This window comes from Rattus norvegicus, chromosome 6, assembly GCF_021556685.1.
Source record: "Rattus norvegicus strain SHRSP/BbbUtx chromosome 6, alternate assembly SHRSP_T2T, whole genome shotgun sequence".
Classification (NCBI taxonomy): Eukaryota; Metazoa; Chordata; class Mammalia; order Rodentia; family Muridae; genus Rattus; species Rattus norvegicus.
The window spans coordinates 136,738,022-136,757,327 of NC_141539.1; the positions used below are offsets into that span (position 1 = coordinate 136,738,022).

The 19,306-nt window shown below is 55.3% G+C and overlaps 2 protein-coding genes across 4 annotated transcripts; one reads left to right on the forward strand and one right to left on the reverse strand.

Moving 5' to 3' along the window:
• Positions 1–3,941: 3,941 nt before the first annotated feature.
• Ckb (creatine kinase B) lies at positions 3,942–6,823 on the reverse strand. Its single transcript, NM_012529.3, is given in 8 exon segments — positions 3,942–4,321; positions 4,401–4,590; positions 4,701–4,824; positions 5,401–5,572; positions 5,752–5,884; positions 5,963–6,117; positions 6,305–6,518; positions 6,762–6,823. Coding segments are annotated over 7 exon segments (1,146 nt in total). The 5' UTR covers positions 6,498–6,518; positions 6,762–6,823; the 3' UTR covers positions 3,942–4,142.
• A 4,924-nt stretch (positions 6,824–11,747) lies between these two features.
• Trmt61a (tRNA methyltransferase 61A) lies at positions 11,748–17,763 on the forward strand. Of its 3 annotated transcripts, none has more exons than XR_015621957.1 (4): positions 11,748–11,807; positions 12,270–12,629; positions 14,800–15,724; positions 16,002–16,435. XR_015621957.1 is itself a non-coding variant. In NM_001007706.1 (4 exon segments), coding segments are annotated over 3 exon segments (873 nt in total). In that variant the 5' UTR covers positions 11,774–11,807; positions 12,270–12,298; the 3' UTR covers positions 16,866–17,763.
• Positions 17,764–19,306: the final 1,543 nt, after the last annotated feature.

The following is a 19,306-nucleotide window of genomic DNA, read 5'->3' on the forward strand; positions in this document are numbered from 1 at the left end:
GGGACAACCTTGGCTTGGGGAACACACCGCTTCAAACGCAGGCTAACAAGAACAATCGAGTTGAGGCTGCAGCAGCCGGGCAAGCAGTACCACCTCTGCTGGCATGGGTGTGGTAGAATTTGCAAAATGGAGCTGTGCCTGAGCCTAGACATAAACTACCAGACAGCCTGACACTCCATCAGACAACCTAGTGAGTCATCCCCAGTGTGGAGAAAGCCAGAACCAGGTCACCCTTCATTCCACCCGCAGTCCAACCCCACTGACCCACAGTCTGCCCTGCTCTCCAGTGACGCTGCTGCTAGGAGAGCTGACCACAGTCCCGGTTGATCACTTCCCCACTAGTGATTTAGGTGCCACACACGTTTCCATCAGGACCTAGTGGCCAGGTGATACAAACATAGGAGCCCTACCTGTTTTCTGCAGGATGGCCTTGTACTCACATCCCAAGGTGGCTGCTTGAATGACTGTCTTGTCACCAAGCTAAGCACCAAAACTTTGTAGCTAAAGCAGAGTGGCCACCAGGGAACTTTAAGCCATCAATACCTTAAAACTTGGCCAGAGGGAGCTCCTGCCACTCCCACTTCTGTCCTGTTAAAGGCGTGTGTTACCATGCCCAGCTATTGTCCAGCCTTTAAGTAGGTAGGGACTGTATTGGCCAAGGTGTGGTAGTCAGGACTCCTGAGCCTCAGCCAGAGCCCCTGCTCTGGGTCAGAGTAAAGACACAGACCAGAGTCCCAGCTGACCAAAAAGCCTTGCTTCCCTGGCTGTCACCCACTACATTAGTAGGATGACTCTCCTTTTGGCCAGTGGGAAAGATTTAACTTGAATCCCTGTGGGTATAATGTCTAGCTGCCTCAGGCATCAGGAGGCTTGCTAAGTACCAGGCTGGGTCAGAAATAGAAGTGCTGTGTAAGGAACCCTGTGGGCAATTGCAGCCTTCTAAGCTACCATTGGGAGAAGCTAGACCCACCCCTCAAGAGCCCTGAAAGCCCCAGAAGTTAGAGCAGAGGAATCACCCAGGCCTGGGTTAGGCTTGACCTAGAGTTAGGCTTTCCTCTCTGAGCCTCAGTTTCCCCATCACAGAGGAGGTTAGCAGTGGATGCCTTCTTGCTACTGCCTTAATGGACTCCCACCAGCCGTGACACATTAAATTCTTAAAATATAAATAGAAGAAAGAAGAAAAACAGTTCCAGTTTTACTGGGACAGGGCCAAGGCTGTGTAGCCCAGCACTGACTAGTACAAAGCCCTTGGTTTAATCCTAAACCCTGCACTGCAGAAACAGGGTGAGACAGTACACATCCACAATCCCAGCCGCCGGTTGGTGGAGGCAGGAGGATTTCACGTTCATCCTCAGGTACATAGGGAAGACTGGGAATGCAGCTAAGATCAAGCACTTACCTAGCATGTGCAGAACCCTGAGTTTGACCCTCAACATGGCCAAAAACATTGCCTTATATAAGCAATACATGCTCACTGGAAGAAATTCGGAAAGAGAAGTATAAAGAAGGAAATCACCTGTTTCCACCCACAGGCAGAAGGCTCTGGGGGTTTGTCCATACATAATAATCTGTGTGGGATCTCAGTGCGAGCTGTTTTATAACCCGTGCTTGCTTTCTCAGCCTGTCTTCACAGCACTGAGTGTGAAATTTGCTTGCATGAAGTAGGAGGGGTGGGGTTGGCCAAACTCGCTCGCACTCTCTGTCTCTCTCTGTCTCTCTGTCTCCCCCCACCCCCCCAAGTAAATGGTCCTGACCAGTTCTTTCCTTCTCTAAGCAGTTGTATTTCCTTGTTTTTGGATAGTGGTCTTCCAGGGTCAGCATCTAGAAATTCTACCCGCCCCAGGGTGAAGAGGGCTGGGGTTTTTATTAGTATGGTAGGTTGGTGTCTTGGAGGACAGAATACCCACCTCTATCATTGGACCACCCCAATGTTGGTGGCTCCAAGGTGAAACCCTCCTTTGGCTGCTCCTGGTAAGAAATCAGACTTAGTGTGGTCAGACTGTCCCAGGGAGATTTGCCTCCACCCCCACTCCCAATGAGCACAGCTCCTTCCTCTCTGTTCCCACCACAAAAGCCAAGCTCAACACACTCATTTGAATCTCAGATCCAAAGACAGAGCAGGGCCGTCTGGACTTCTTCCATAAGAAGAAAAGTTGGTATTCCAAGAATGAACTTAACAGGCCTGAGGCAGTTATAAGAAGACAGGCAGGAACCCTCACCATTACAGGGGTCCCATGTCCTGCCTCCTGTCATCAGGTCTTTTGATGTGTAACAGCAGATGGAGGGTTTAGGGTGTACTGTACCTACTGTCCCTCTCTTGTCCTTCCCTGTCAGAGACTCACTTCCCTTTTTTATGGAGATAGTTCTAAAGCTCCCCCTCCCCCGTTTTTCAAGACAGGGTTTTTCTTTGAAGTTCTGTTCTGTCCTGGAACTTGCTCTATAGCTCAGGCTGGCCTTGAGCTCAGAGCTCTGCCTTCCTAAAGGCATATGCTCGCACTGCCCAGCTGAAGGACTACTTTTTGCCACCAGACTGAAGTCTACAAGTGTGGCTGGCAGAACCCCACTGACTGGAAGACAAAGCTGAGGGAACGGTCTCATCCATACCCCTGTCTCGCGGGGCCCCAGATCTCCCTGACAGAAGTGCTAGCTGCAAACCTGTTAGGACATGTGAGGAGACTGAAGACAGAAGAGAGTGCTATCCCAGGACACTAAGAGATGCAGAGATCGGGGTTGGGGATTTAGTTCAGTGGTAGAGCGCTTGCCTAGGAAGCGCAAGGCCCTGGGTTCGGTCCCCAGCTCCGAAAAAAAAAACAAACAAACAAAAAAAAGAGAGATGCAGAGATCCCTGACCCCTCTCTGTCCTTCTAGGGAGCCTGTCCTATATAGCCCAGTCCACCCAGTGAGATGCGTTCTGACAGCGTTCTACAGGTAAGTCCTCACTCGAGTTTCCCCAACCTAGACACCACCTAGATGAGCCCATAACTGGAGTCTGCCCTTTGAAGCAACACCAGGACACACCTCTGTAGCCCACAGCTCAGTGCTGCCTCCCCATCTACTGGGTCTGGGTATCAAGTCTGGGGCGATCATCCGTGAAGCCTGTGGTGTGCCTGACCAGCAGGGGGCAGCACAAGACTGTTTTCTTGGAAGACTCACTGTGGGGGCGGGGAACTGCAGTTCCAGCCCCTGGTTGACGTTTTTCCCTTTCTCAGCTTTCAAATGTGGGCCAGATCTTTTCATGAGGCCCAACCAGGATAAGCCACCATGAAAAGCAGCCAAGCCTTTGTGCCCAGGCCCCCTGATGTGAGCCTTGGAATGTCTCCCCTTTGACCTGTTCAGACAGGTCACAGCAAAGCCCCTCCAACTACTGTCCTGTCTCCTAGATGACGTGGCACAGAAGCTAGAAGTGGAAGCAAAAGCTTGTCTCCTCCCAACCACCAGGGCCCCAGAGAGGAAGCTGCAAGAGAGGGACGGGTGGTTCTGAAAAGCTCTTGTCTGGATGGGGCTGGAGAGCTGGGCTGAGGGATCAGGAGGAGGCACCTCAACCTGGGGTTGGAAGCTGGAGGAAGTAGGGAGAGAATTATTTAAGAACTGGAGTAAGTGTTGAAGCCTGGAGGGGAAGGAAGTGAAGAGATAGAACTTTAGATATTCAGGCTGCCAGGAATGCGGCAGAAAGAAACTGGGGAAGATGTCAAGTTGCTGACTCCCTTTAGCTGGCTGGAGCTAAGGAAATACTAGGCTCCACCCTGCAAGTACAAATGTCCTTAGATGTTCAGGCTGCACTCAAGTCTCCCTCCCTCTGCCCTGTATCTTAAGACTCATGTTTCATCTGCTAGGTGAAGTGACAGGCCAGGAAGGACGGATGGACACACACACACACACACACACACACACACACACACACACACGACTGTCTCTAAGAAAGGAGAAGCAACACTCAGACATAGGGCAGGCCAAACCCTAATTTATTTCAGTGTCTGCAACAGCTTAGCCATCAGAAAAATAAACTCTACCCAGGGCGACAGAAGTCTCTACAGCGAGGCTAAGGGCTCAGCCGCCAGGCGGCAAACATCAAGGATGCATGGCGGGCACTGCCCGGGTAATAAGTTAGGAAGCGGCAGCCTGGTGGTGGCTAGGGCCAGGCTTCACTTCTGGGCAGGCATGAGGTCGTCAATGGGCTGACCCTGCTCAAGCCGCTGCTCCATCTCAATGAGTAGCTTCACTCCGTCCACCACCATCTGCACCAGCTCCACCTCCGAGAAGCCCAGGCGGTCAGCGTTGGAGACATCAAAAACTCCACCCACAGCAGCGGTGTCCACACCACCTGGGGATGGGAGACAGGCAGGTCAGCAGGGCTGGGGAAAGCCGCGTTTGCTGCTTCACCTGAGTCGTCTGCCCCTCACCTGTGCCTCGCTTCTGAAGCCGCAGTCGCTTGAGCACCTCCGAGAACTTCTCGTGCTTTCCCAGGTGGGGCAGCTTGATGTGCACGCCTGCCCGAAGCCCAGTGCCCAGGTTGGATGGGCACGTGAGGATGTAGCCCAGGTGAGGGTTCCACATGAACTCATAGTTCTTAGACTTGAAGAGAGTTTCAATCTGAAGGTGAAGGGAAAGTTAAGGGAAAATGTAGCTGGAAGCCCCAAGCACCCTGGGAAATGTGGACTCAAATCCCCCCGACCCCCTCCCTCCTTAGCACCAGGCCAGACCTGAGTGAGGCCAGTGCAGAATCTCGTGAAAACTTCCTTCATGTTGCCCCCTTTCTGCATGGAGATAACCCGCAGGTGGTCCTCCTCGTTGATCCACACCAGGAACGTCTTATTGTCATTGTGCCTGGAGGAGGGGGTCGGGCAGACCAAAGTCAAAGTCTACAGCCTTAGTTAGGTCACACCCAGCAGGACGCCCTAGGTGGGTGACCTCCAAAGCGCTTTCCAAGTGCAGGAGTGTGGGCTGTCTCTAAGACGCCCACCCAGCAACACTCGAAGGCAGGGAGACCAGGGCACCTCAATCACCAGTCATGTGCTGCGTGGCCCGCAAGGGGCTGGAGCAGCCAGAGCAGCCCACCAGAGGAAGCACGCCTCCGCCCGCGCAGTCTGCAGGGGTAGGAGCCCTGCCCGGACGGGTGCGGAGGCTTTTGCGTCACTGGCACCTGGCAGAATCCCGGCGGAATAAGGGGGTGAGAAGGAGGAGAGAAAACAAGAAGCGCCGGCTCCCAGGAGGAGGGCGGAGAACAGACGCCAAAGAAACTGGTCACCACCCTTGAATCCCTGGAGACTGCGGCCTCCCGCGGCGCAGGGACCTCAGTCATCCGCAGAACCAAGGTCACCTGCGCACAGTGTGGTAACGCACAATCTACGAATTCAGGCCGTGCCCCACCTTCCGGGGACTGTGAGGGAAGAGGGCTCGTACCAAATGCCGCGAGCATCCGGCCAGTCGCGGGCCATGCCGGAGGCCAGCAGCAGAGGCGACACAGGCTTGTCGAAGAGGAAGTGGTCGTCAATGAGCTGCTGCTGCTCCGCCTCGGTCATGCTCTTGAGCGCATAGTACCTGCCAGACAGGTCGCCATCTAGGCTGGACAGGGCTGCGGAGTACAGAGTTCAAGGACCCGGTGGGTGGGTGGGCGAGCTAGAAAGCTCGCCACCCCGCCCGCGGCAGTGTCCCCGCTGTCTTAGTTGGGTCTTCCACCCTCAGACCCCTGGGGGAATGCGCGCGCGCCCAGACAAGAACGCAGCAGCTCTGGTGGCTGATACCGGACCCTACCTTCTACTGCCAGCTTCTCGATGGCGCGGCGCTCCCCACGGCTGCAGTGAGGGGGGAGGCAGAAGCCGCGGATGCTTCGGCCTGTGCGCACCCGCGAGCTCAGCACGTAGTTGGGGTCCAGGTCATCGCCGCCCTAGGGATGCAAGGCAGTGGCCGGAGTGAGCGCCGAGACCCCCTCTCCCCAGCACGCCCGGACCCTGACGCCCCGCACCTGCAGGTTGTCTGGGTTGAGGTCAGTCTTGTGCTCATCACTGGGCTGGTAGCCGCCGTGCCGGTCCTCGATGATGGGGTCGAAAAGGTCCTTGAATACGTCGTAACTCTCCTCGTCGCCCGCCACTGCACCCACTGTCATGATGTACGGGTGGCCTGGAGGAGGGGCGCGGCGACAGTGACGTCAGCGCCAAGCTAGAGCAAGGCACTGAGGCCCTTATGGCTAAGCGCAGAGAGGACCAGGAGACCCCACCCCGCCGAGGGTTCAGGGAAGAGCAGTGGGATCCTTGCCCGGGGGTCTTGTTGGGGAGACGAAAGCCTGACGCTACAAGGGTGTGCATACCCGGATTGTCTACGCCAGTCTGGATGGCGTCGTCCAACGTAAAGCCGCTCGGCGTGCACTTGGCACGGAGCTCCGCGTACAGCTCGGGGGTCAGCACCTTGGCCATATGGTTGTTGTGGCTGCTCAGATCAGGGAATTCATCCTCGGCCGGGAAGCGCAGCTTCTGCGTGTTGTGGCTGTTGGAGAAGGGCATGGCGGCGGCGGCGGCGGCAGGCTGTGGGGAAGAGCGGGGTCAGAGGAGCTTTACACACCGGTCTCCAGAGACCTGCAGACCAATCCGGACCCCCGAAGCTTTCCTCGGACGTCACCAAGGTCAGCGAGGTCTGCATCTTTTGAGTCCGGCGCATCCCAAGTTCCCCGGCGGGTCCGGGACGCGCTCCGGGCAACGAGCTGCGCGTGATGCACCCAACCGCGTAGCGCCCCTCAGGACTAGCCCCTCACCCTCCGACCCGCTCACCGGGATTCCGGACGGAGCAGGAACGCAGACTGCTTGTGCTTGCAGCTCCGGGCGCAGCGCAGAAGAACGACGGCCGCTCGCTGCTCCCTGAGCTCTTAAGGGGCGCGTCGCCGGCCTCCCATTGGCGGCTATTTATAGCCCATTCATTCCATTGGCCCGCGCTTTGGGGTGGTGCCGCCGCTTTGTCCGAGGCAACAACCCTCGACACCCCCAGCGGCCCACCCCATGGGTCCCCAAGTCTCGACCCCGCTGCGCAGTTTGGTCAACCCCGTGGCGCTCGCTCAGGATCTCGAAGACGAAATCCCAGGACCGTAGATACCCTAGACCTGCTTCACACACACTGCCTCGGGGCAGGAAACTGAGTCTGGGAAGCCAGTTAGCACTTGAGGTTCCTGCCTTCCCTGCTTCCTGCCTTGTCAGGCTGACAGCAGTGTTGAGGGGGTCATGGCAAGAGATACCAGGTTTTTAGCATGGGGTACGGCTTCCATCCACTGCATCCAGGCGGTACAAAACGGTACAGGGGAGCTGACCTTCCTCAAGGTGCCTGCGGGCATCTCCTGGGTGTTCTTGGTGCAACACCAGAGGCGCAGTCTGGCTGCGGTCCCGCCCGGAAGCACCCAGGGTGTTCTGACCTTGGGCGGGCCCTAAGGAACCTAGCCAAGACCCTTGGACCCGGACCCTGAAAAATTCAAGACACTGAGCTCCTAGAGACTGTTTTTGAATCTTCAAATCCCCAGGTTCTTTCCTGAGGGACCGGTTTCTACCACCCCACCTACAAAGACAGTACCTACGGCAGGCAAACTGGGGGTGGAGGAAGCACCAGTCAAAAATAAGCTCATTAATCAGATCCACCAGATTGAAAGAGTCTCTTTCCCCCACCCCGTGTCCCACACACGCAGGTACGGGGAAACCTGGAATTTGACCACAGCCAGTGCCGGCTGTGAATTGGAATGTGTGAACACAGGCGTTCACACCCTGCCTCCAGCTGCCAGCAGTTTCATCTTCTCTGGAAAGTAGTTTGGCAGTACTTATTAAAATTTTTAAAATTGTTCCATGACCTAGCAATCTCACTTCTAGGAATCCAGCCTATAGAAAGACGGCGTCCCTTCTCTACGAATAGATCAGGAACCGTGCAGAGGGAGAGAAAGACACGCTTGGATTAGACCTTGATGCTCATGAGGGGATGGCCATAGGTAGAAAAGTGTACAGACGCAAACAGAGGTGAGGCCGGGCATGCTGGCATACCCCTTCAATCCCAGGCAGAGGCAGGAGGATCTCTATGAGTTTGAGGCCAACCTGGTGTACAAAGAGAATCCAGGACAGCCAGGCCTCTGTTCCAGAGAAACGTTGTCTCAAAAAAAAAATCAATATCTATACTTTCCTGTTTATTGTCTACTCACAGCCTCTCAGCCATTTCTGGGTTTGTGTGTTAGACAGAATATCTTCAGTCGTTTGTCTTTGACAGGCTCTATAGTCCTGGACCTCACCATGTAGACCCTACAGGCCTCAGAGATCTGCCTGCCTCTCCTTACCCAATTCTGGACTTAAAGACGTGGTCCACCCTGCCCTGAGGGATTGCAGTTCAAAGCCTAGCTTCAGAGAACTGAGAGCACACTTAAGCCCCAGAGGAAAAGAAGCTGAAGACACCTTTTGGGGGAGGCTGCTCCTCCTGCACCTCCAGCCACACGTGAGGGACTGGATGGAATAAAGATGGATGGAAGTGCCCAAGAGGCTTAGGGACCTGCCTTTCTGTGGAAGCAGGCTGCCCTGAGCAAACAGAGAGGCATGACTAGAATTCAAGGCTTCGAGAGAATGTGCCGGTGCCTGGGTAGAGTGGCAGAGTAAAGAACTCAGGGCAGAAAGCCTGCCTGCCTGCCTCTGCCTGGGTGAGCATGAAAAGCCACCACTGTTCTGTCCCCAGAGCTCCTGCAGAGCTCCTGTCTCTTGCTCAGCTTGGTCTACTGTGTTTTGAGACAAGAGTCCATAGACCAGGCTCTTCCCGTCTCAGCATCCTAAGTTCTGATATTATAGGATGGAGCCACCATGCCCAGGTCAAGTCACTTTTTTGTAGGCCAATGAAACCTCACAATAAGAAGGTATTCCAGGAGTCTGGAAGACGAGGCAGATGTGTATCTGGGCATTTAAAGCTGGCCTAGCCTACATAGTGAATTCTGGGGCATCCAGGGATACATAGAGAAACCTTGTCTCAAAAAGAAAAGGGGGGGGGGAAGGAAGATTAGGAATTCAAGACCAGCCTGGGCTCCCTGAGCTCTTGTCTCTGGCTAGACCACAGGTGTACCATCAGCCTGTGTGTGCTATGCTCCCAGCAGCCCCTCCCCATCTCAGAAATAATCTGCAGCTGCCCACCCAGTCCCTACCCTGCTCAGGGAAGCTGGCTCTGCTTGAGCCCTAGTTCTCAAGTTTCTGTTTGTAGAAATGGGAAGCGAACTTGTTATCTAGGCTGGGGGTGGGGAAGGGGAGTTTGGGGCTTCCTCTTTGCCTCCAGGATTTACAGCTTCTTAGCTCTTTCTCCTTCCTTACCCCTTCCCATCTCCGTGCCAGGGCAAGACCAGGATTCTAGGTGAGGTGAGGAACAGAAGGTAGGACTGGCAGGGGTGCCTATCCCAGCAGTAAGCCACACCCAGCACAGGAACAGGCTCTTGTGACCTTTGTCCTATACCCCACTCTACTTCAGATACACAAAGGAAGACACACAAAGAAGTGCTGGCTCAGAAGTCCAGATATCCCCCAGTGGTCCCAGGATGACTACGCTTGGGACATTGTGCAGATTCAGAGAGCAGAGTATATGACAGCTACAGTAGAGGTGACAGCAGAGTAGGGAGGTAAAGGGGCCTTTCACAGTCTTTAGATCACAATATGAACGTGAGGCCCCCACTGAGGTGTTGCTTGGAAGTCCTGGTGGCCTTCAGAGCAAGGGAGCAAGCTGAGGGTCTGCTGACCCAGCTGCGTTCCTGACTGTGGACCTGCTGCTAACCTTAGAACTCAGTAGCTGGTCTGGCAGTTTCCAGGCAAGAAGCTGGATGACATCATCCCTCAGATTTACGGTCCTATCTCCTTCGAAATCACACCAAGTCATACATTAACCACAGAGCAGGAAAGGGCCTCAAAGGAGTCCTAGGTTTTTTTATTCATAGAGCATGGTCCAGTTCCGCAGGGCAAGTGGAGAAACAGGTCTCTGGGCTCCAGGTTCCCCAGAGGCCATCCATAGTCCGTCAGTCTGTGCCCAGGGTACAGCTCTTCCTCTCTGCTCCCTTGCTCATGGAACACAAAGGGGAAGTTGGCAGGGGTTAGAAGAGAGGTGGCGGCTGCAGGACCCAGTGCCGCAGGGCTGTGCCAGTCAAAGGGGCCTCTTGGCAGCCTAGGCCCTGACAGAGGTGCAGGTGGAGCAGCCTACCCAAAAGGCGCAGCTTCTTTTCCTCTGGAACTGCCTCTGTTCTTGCTCAAGTGTCTTATCAATTCTCTGAAACTAGGCTTTGAACTGCAATCTCTCAGGCCAGGGTGGACCACACCTTTAAACACAGTATTTGGTAAGCGGAGGCAGGCAGATCTCTTGAGTCTGAGACCAGCATGATCTACACAGTGAGTTCTAGACCAGCCAAGGCTATATAGGGAGACTGTCTCAAAGGCAAAATTCAGTCCTGCTTAAACCATGTTGTCTGTATGATGCTAGACAAATTGACCTTCTGTTCCCCGTCTGTAAAGAGGTCATAAAATTGTGGGGTGGAAGGGTTCAGTGACATGAGAGTTGGCTGACTGCTGATAGCATCTGTTTTTATTAGGACAAGTCAGTGTATAAACTGCCCATGGAAATCTCCCCACCCCCACCTCAGCAGCTAGGGTCTTAAGGAGGCTGGCTCTGCTAGAAGACTCCAGGCTGAGCTGAAGCATGACAGATGGATAGCTCTGAGAAGGTGGACTACAGAAGGTACGCAGGAAGGACTGGGAAGCCAGCAGTGGGTAACTGGAACCAAGGGAAACCCCCCTGGTTGAACTCATAGGTTTGGTGGGGATGTACTAAGGCCTGGTCTCCATGCCACCGAGAAGCTGGGGAAGAGGAACCTCAGGAGGAGTGGAAAGTCTTAACTCTCCAGAGGAGCAATTAGGATGTGTCTTGGGCTGTGCACCACCAAGGGAATGAAGTACCCTGTTAGGGATAGGGGTTGTGCAGCCGTGGATACAGCTGGATGTCTCAGGTAAAAGTTTAACTTCACAGAATGGGTGACCAAGAAAACCCCTCATTGCCTGTTCTTCCAGGGCTATTCTGTTAAGGTCAGCCAGGGCCGAAATCTGAGGTCTGGAGTCAGGCACCTGAGTTTCTAGGGCAAGGACCTTACAACACTACTACAGCTTGTCCTATCCGCTTGGCTTCCAGCAGCCCCTCTCCCAGGGCACTAGTGAGTCCACTTCATAGGCTTCATATACTCTCAAGATGTCAGGGATCCTAGGAGGGGACGTTATGCCCCCTTCCCCTCACGCAGGACCTAGCCTTAGGCCACTTTTGCAGAATACTCCAGACTAACGCTACTTCTACACTCGGGCCAGCCCTAGCCAAAGTCTTTGCCTAGACCCCCCCGTCCCTTTGCCCTGCGGTCCCACTTTCTAGCATTTATCCTGGAGCCCAGGCAGGGTGTTTCAGAGCCGTTTGCAAAGACAAAATGTCATGGTGGGCCATAGTAGGGAGGCCCTGGGGTTGCATAGTTGTCAAAGTGCGCTTTAGGGTCAGGCGTATCCCGCGGGCAGAAGCTTCGTGCACTGGGCAACCCTAAAAGGCCGCACGCGGACAAGCTGCTGGCGAACAGGGGACTTTTATTTTGCACAGTGCTCGGGTTTCTCGGGCAACGCGCAAGTGTGCACACAAGAACACAGCCGCGGAGACGCCAGCCAGGAAACGTCCTTTGGGAGCGCGCAAAGGACAGCGCGGCGGCTCCCAGCAACCCGTGCGCTGGTTTGACGTCATCAAAGAGCACCGGAAGTGCGGCGGCCGCGGCGGAGACACGTGTAGATCGGAGAGCCGGTTTATGCTGCGTAAGTTTCCGAGCTTGGAGCGGCGCTCCGGGCTTGCTAGCAAGTCCAGTGTTGTTCGGCCGGAAGCCAGCCGTCGCTGCTATCGGGAGCCCTCCGTGGAGACTCTGGGCAAGGGGTTACAGGGAATCCGGACTCGGAGGTGGCTTCTCCCCCGTGCTAGTGCCTGTCAGAGGCCGTCGCCTTCACACTGGGGGATGGAGAAAAGACTATATTCTAGTCCTTCCTGTGTGGGAATCCTTGGGTTTCTGCCACTGCGCACTCTTTCTTGTGTCCTCTGAAAACAGAGCTCTCCAGAAGGGCTCCATATGTTAGACTAGAGTGCACTTCTGTTGGGTTGCCTAAGCAAGTTAACTAAGCTAACGCTGCTCAGAACCCAGGCCCCACAGACCTCTCTATCCAGACCACAGATCTTCATCCTGCCTCCTGGTCCTCTGACCTGACGCCCACACACCACTTCTCCAGGTCCCTGATTCTTGGCAAATGTTAACACCATGAGTTTCGTGGCATACGAGGAGCTGATCAAGGAAGGCGACACAGCCATCCTGTCACTGGGCCATGGCTCGATGGTGGCAGTGCGTGTGCAGCGTGGGGCACAGACCCAGACCCGGCATGGCGTCCTGCGGCACTCAGTGGACCTCATTGGGCGTCCATTTGGCTCCAAGGTGACTTGCAGCAGAGGCGGCTGGGTGTATGTGCTGCACCCTACTCCCGAGCTCTGGACGGTGAACCTGCCCCACCGCACACAGATCCTCTACTCTACCGACATTGCCTTAATCACCATGATGCTGGAGCTGCGGCCCGGTTCTGTGGTCTGTGAATCAGGTGAGCTCCTCTGGTGTCTTCAGAGCTGAGCACATACATGAAAGTAGGAGTCAGACCCACAGTTAGGACAGTTTGCAGCCAGCCCTTCTTGCAGGGGTGTGTTGAACTACATGGTTTTTATTCTAGCTTTTACTTAGCAACTCCACTTGCTAGGGAGGGTGTGACTGCAGGGGGTGAAGACAGAAACAGCACCTGCTGCTGTCTCTGAAATGGCAGCTGGTAGGAGCTAACCTGGGTTGGGGAAGAAAGAAGAGGAGATGGTGGTGGTGCCCTATGAGGATCCTAGCAGGCTCGTTTGATGCTGGCCAAGGTGCTGACTGCTTATCTCTAGGTCAGCTGCCCCTTCCTGGAGCGGGGCTGGTTACTCCAGAGCTCATTTGTCACAGCCAGGCCCTCCCCTAATCCATTGAGCGTTAGCAGTGTCACTGATACAAGGCCAGGAGGTGGCTAGAAGTGTCTGAACTAGCCGTCTCTCACGTACTCACCCTTAGGTACTGTGGTGCAGCAGTATCAGCACGCACCTCTGCCAAGAATGACCCCGGCATCAGATGTGGCTAGATCCTTGGTGGTGTGCTTCTTGTGGGCTAAGATGCTGGGGTCCAGAGTCACAAGAGCTCCCATTCTCTCTGTTGCCGGCTTTCTGGGGCCTTATCGTTCTTTCCCTCTGAAGCAAGACAGCGGAGAGCAAAATTAGAGTCAGCTCTAACAGCTCTCCTTTTATACCTCTAATTAGGCCTTTGCCCTGTTTCAGTCAACACAGGGAGTCCTACACTCACTTGTGGTGCCAGGTCCCTTTGGCCTCTGAAAGACCGGACAGGCAGTGCTATTGATTTTGAGGAGCTTAGAGAACAGGGAAGCTGGTTTGAAGATGACTTAGAGGGATCCCCAAACTCAGGAAGTCAGGGATCTGAGAAGGTGACCTTTGAGTTAAAGATGATGAAGGGCTACCAAAAGCTGAAGAAAAGCCCCACCAATGCCCTGAGGTAGGAGCTCGACCCCTGAGCACGTTAGTAAGGAGGTCAGTGTAGCTGGACCGGGACATGAGGGCAAAGGACCAGTGACCGAGGATGGGAGGCCGCTGGGTGTCCTTCCAAGAGCCGGCAGAAGTCTGGAGTCCCCTCAGTGCCACTGTGTCAAGGGTGGGTCTGATTGACAGGAAGATCCGATGCTGCCAAGAGCAACGAGGGAGGAACCTGGTGGATGAGGCCCGGATGTGGGAGGAAGGATCCGTGGTAACTGGAGGTGGGATGGCCCTGTGGGTGGGTGACTGAACAGTCTGACTCCCGCAGTAGGTGTCCCTTCCCGCATCTTGGAGTGGTCAGGCTTGGATGGGGCCCATCTTTGCTCTTAGGGGTGTTTTGGGGGGGAGTTGAAAGAGCACTGCTACAGTGGGGGACATTGCTGGAAGTGGTCACCAAGCACTGGTACTTGGAGCTGTGGGAGGGGCTGAGTGGTGACAGAGCTAGCCCAGATCCTGGAGTATGTGAGGTCAGGTAAAGAAGGATAGCCCTGCCTCTAAGGAAGAGCTGAGGTTTGCTTTTTGTTTAGTTTTGTTTTTCAAGTCAGGGTTTCTCTGTGTAGCCCTGGCTGCCCTAAAACTTCCTCTGTAGACCAGGCTGGCCTCAAACTTAGATATCTGCCTGCATTTGCCTCCCAAATGCTGGGATTAAAGGTGCACACCACTGCCTGGAAAGTCTGGTTTCCAACAGACCGATGACATTACCGGAAGGTGGTGCACACCACCGTTTAGCAGGGTTGGCGTTGAGGAGAGGGTGTCAAGGAGCTCATGGGAGGAAATAAGATGGGAAGCTGTTAGCAAGACCCATGGGATGACCGTAGTGCAGGAGGGGCCAGGCCCCAGGTCGTGTAGGCCCAGCATTAGCTCTGTCGACTCACCTGGGTTGGCCCCACTGCTATGCTTCACATTTGTTCTGTGTGTGCTGGGTAGGGCTGCCCTGCCCTCTCCTGTGCCAATGCCACACAGCCCACTAACTCCAGCCCCATTACCCCAGCCCAAGCCTGAGGCGGCCAAGAGCAGACATGCAGCTCATGAAGTGACCCCATCTCCGCCCTCATATGCCTGTTATGAGCCCCTTCCTCCTGGAGAGGAGGAGTTGTTGATGGGGGACTGGTCCTCAAAGAACCTCTCAATTCTTGTTTCTCCTGCCAGGCACGGGCAGCGGTTCCGTGTCCCACGCGATCATCCGCAGTATCGCCCCCACGGGCCACCTACACACGGTAGAATTCCACCAGCAGCGGGCAGACAAGGCCCGGGAGGAGTTCCAGCAGCATCGGGTGAGCCAGTGGGTGACTGTGCACACTCAGGATGTGTGCCGGAGTGGCTTCGGTGTGGTTCACGTGGCTGACGCCGTCTTCTTGGATATCCCATCACCCTGGGAAGCTGTGGGCCATGCCTGGGATGCCCTCAAGGTTGAAGGTGGGTCAGTGGTGTTGGTGAGGGTGCTGGTAGGGGGCTGAGCTTCTGGGTCATCTGGAACCCAGGAAGACTCAGGTACCTGAGGGCCACACCATGATAATGGCCAGATCAGGGTTCCTTTTGGCCCACAGTGAGGACTGGCTCAGGCTGGCTGGAGACCTGGGTTAGAGAAGATGGGGCCCTGGGGCCCTGACAACTCCGTCCAAGTGCGGGCAGGATTTGCATGATGGAACGGGCCACGATCCAAGATGGAGGTCATAGGCAGTCCCCTACCCCCAGCCATTTCCTGCAGACTCCCTACACCCTTGCTGCAGAGCCAGGCAGCTGGACCCTTTTAGGGAAGATGCTGAGTGTAGGGGCGGGGCGATGGGAAGGCCTGGAGAGGGTCGGCTGTGAGCCAGAGAGGCTGCTGCTGAGTCCCAGGGAGTTCGCCTTTTCTGGAGAAGAAGCAGCCTTGGCAACCGGGGCTGCTCCCCGCCCAGCTCTGTACAGAGGGTGGGGGAGGTGGAGGCTCTCCTGCTATCTCAGGTTCTGCCCAGACCTCTGTCCCTGCTGTCTGCTGAGGTGTCCTAAGGGGAAGCCTGGAGGTCTACACCTGCAGATGTCCTGATGCAGGGTCTTTGGTCAATCCAGCCTTGGCGAGGTCCAAGCCAGGAAGGTGAGCCTCCTTACAAAGTAGAGGCTTCTCTCTCTTTTTTGGTCTTGTCCCATGATCCATGTCCACCTCTTCTGGGCTCTCCCTAGACCTTCGAGCTCTGGGTCCTTAGGTGTAGGGGACTTTTTTTTTTTTTTTTTTTTTTTTTGAGTTGTTTTGTTTTGTTTTTTGTAGGCGTAGTGTCTTCTGACACTCCTATCTCTGGTGGTCTCTGGCTAAGAGTATATGGTGTGATTTGCTATGCAGTGACAGCGGGCTCTATCCTCTCTCATACCTGCAGGTGGTCCAGGGAACACTGTGGGTACCAGGCCCAGGGACATTTGGACACAATCCATCCCTGCCATGACTTGCTCATGAGCCCTGCCAAGACAGGGAGAGAGCACTTTCACAGTCTCTGGGCAGGCTGAGTGAAGCCTGTGGGCTGCCCCAGTGGGAGGCAGCAGGGAGGAGCTCAAATTGTGCTCCCTGTAGGCTCCTCCTGTTCCCAAGAGCCAACGACAGCCTCTAATTTTCTGTGACAGCAGCAGCCCACACACCGCCCCGTGCTGCCCCATTGTTAGAGCTATTCTTGGGACTGGCTCTGACAACCCTGACCCCCCAGCCCTCCACTGCCTCCTACAAGGCAGGGTGGTGATGCCTACTGGCAGGGAGACCTAGGCATCTTGGTCTTGGGCCTGGCTACTCACCTGGGCTTCTGACCAGGTGGCCCAGCAGGTAGGGTACAAGTGTACAGCTTCCCAAGCCTTTGCCTTGCAGTTTGGTCTGAGGGCTTACAGTCTGCAGTCAGTCTTGAGCCAGCCTCGGGTCCAGGGTGGGTTGTGGGTGCCACTACACCACACACCCTCTGACCCTGTGTCTTGCTCCTGCAGGTGGGCGCTTCTGCTCCTTCTCGCCGTGCATTGAACAGGTGCAGCGCACATGCCAGGCCCTGGCAGCCCATGGCTTCACAGAGCTCAGCACCCTGGAGGTGCTGCCACAGGTCTACAATGTGCGCACTGTCAGTCTGCCCTTGCCTGACCTGGGGGCCGACGACTTAGAGGGCAACGTGGGCTCTGATGCCACCCCCTTCCGTAGTGGCACACCCATGAAGGAGACTGTGGGCCACACTGGCTACCTCACTTTTGCCACCAAGACCCCAGGCTAGTGGGCCTCCAAAGGAATATCGGAGGCCAGCCGGAGGCCAGAGGCTGCCTTATATGGTCAGCCACTGCGTTTAGAAAGAGATGGGGGAGGGGCCTCCTGGGTGGTTGGGGAATAGGCTGGCCCGCTCAGTTGGGAGGCACTCCTGTCTTCTGAGAGGGAACCTCCGCTTCCTCACTGCCCAGCTCAAGCGCAGCCCCTGCTCTTTGTTGTCAACATGAAGTTTCCCCTCCACAGCTTTCCTGGGTTTTGGGACCAAATGGTACAACTTGAGAGCAGCAGAAGCTTGGGGCGCTGTCTGAAGCCCCAGCTGACCTACAGGAGCAACGGACTATCCCATCCCTGGTCCAAGGCTCCAGCCCCTGGTGGTCCAGAGCTTAGCCAGAAGCTGTGGTTGAGCTAAGCTCAGAAAGCTGGGCCTATATTCATCTTCCTATACCTCCCTGAGGCTGATGGAGGGACCAGGCCAGCTTAGGATCAAAGGAGGTGACTCCATAATCTTGTGCTGCACAGGCCCTGTGTGAGTGTGCCCGTGTGAGCGCGCCCGTGAGCTCCTGATGTGCTGTCACCTGAGGTTAGGCGGCATCCTGTGGAGATGGCATGCAGCAGGTTAGGTCCATGCTTCCAGTGGCCTGTCAAGCCCTTGTTGGAGCTAGGGTCAAAGAGCAGGTCATAGAGGAGGCCATCATGTGCTAAGAGCCCTGTCTATGGACTTGCTGCATGTGTCACCTTGGTGTCCATTCCCACCCAGTATGTGGCTGGCTTCACGGGAGTTTCATATTGGTGCGAGGCTGCCCTGTAGCTGCTGGTGATGTGTGAAACCAGCCACTGAGAGACTTAACCATGTCATATGTCATACCTGACATTACCTAGAGGAGCAATAAATGTTTTACCCCACTGTGCTTATCCTCTGGCTGCCAGCTGTGGTCCAAGCCTGCTGTCCCACACTCGGCTTCCTGAGCTCTGTTTTCCTCTCTGCCCTGAGAGGTACTATGGGGCTCTAGGACAGCACCACAGGACTCCTCACAAAGGCATGCATGTTCTGGGCTTCTTCCTACGTTCCTATGAGGGCCTAACTCAGTGTTCCTGGGGTTGGCTTCCTGGGCTGCCTGCTCCCAGTGCAGTATCTACTGTAGGTCCTGGAGACCCATGTACTGAGGCCTGTGTGTCCTCAGAGCTGCTCAGGCTCCCTAGGACCTCCAGCCTTGTTCCAGGGGCTTATCCTCCCTCCAGACCTGGCCTCAGCTCTAACATAGTGCCTAGCCTAAAGGACTGAGGTGAGGTTCCCAGGCGGGTTCAATATAAAGTGGGTGCCCTCAGCACCAGGACCTCTTAAAAGGGTTGTAAGCTGGGTGATCTAGACACCCTGCTACCTGGCCTGACCAACCCTGGCTCTCTGTCCTTGGGGAAGGGCTCCTGGCCAACAGGAAGAAGTCAAGGAACAGCATTACTGTGGAACAGCCTGCTCGTGTGTGACACACAGGCCGTATAGCAAGTAAGGCCCAGGTTATGTCTTTTTTCCATATGGGTCTCATTGTGGCTAGATGTCCTGCAGAAGGGACCCTGGCCAAGGCTGGAAAACCCAATCTACTCTTATTATCCCTTGGGAATAACCACATTCTGGCTTTTGTAGTTTCTGGGCCTTGGAGAGTCTATCCAACCCCAGCTTACCTCTAAGCCCAGCCCAGACTGGAGCGCTACCGGCACTGAACCTACCCATGAGCCTTTGCGTCTCTACAGCTCTGCTCTGCTCAAATCGTCCTCTTTATTAGTTTTTGAGGCGGGGTTTTCTCTGTGTAGTCCTGGCTGACCTGGAACTTGCTCTATAAGACAGGCTAGCTGTGAACTCAGAGATCTGCCCGTCTCTGCCCTCTGAGCACTGGTGTCAAAGGTGTGCGCTCCATACCTAACCAAATCAAGCCCTCTTGATTGCTTTCCCAGACCTCCCCACTCTTAGGCAGGAGCCTTCAGCTCAGCCGTCCTGGGTGTGCCCTACACTGATGTGCTAAGGGCTGTCTCAGCATGGATGCCCCCAAGGCAACTAAGAGGCCAGGTCCCCAGGTCCTACGGACCGAGCCTAACTCCGAAAGAAGCCCTGAAGCCATGGTTGGTGAGTTCAGTCAGCGGATCTTGGGTGCACCTGACTCAGAGGCTTGAGACTCATCACGGGGCAAGCTCCTGGAAACTTCCCTTCCAGCCTGCATTGTGACCAGGACAGCAGCACACCTCTCAACCTCCCTGAGAAGAGTCTGCTTTGCGGTGCCAAGTCCTGGGAAGCCCTGGATGCACCTGTAGGTGCAGATCCTGGTTCACCTGCTGGGAGGCTCCTGGGCCATGGTAGTCAGCTTCCTCAGCCTCCTGCAAGCTGTGCCCAGGCCTCAAAGTATGCTGCCCTGTGTTGAGGGTTTTCCAGCAAGGGCACTGGGATCTAGTGTCTCTGGGTGA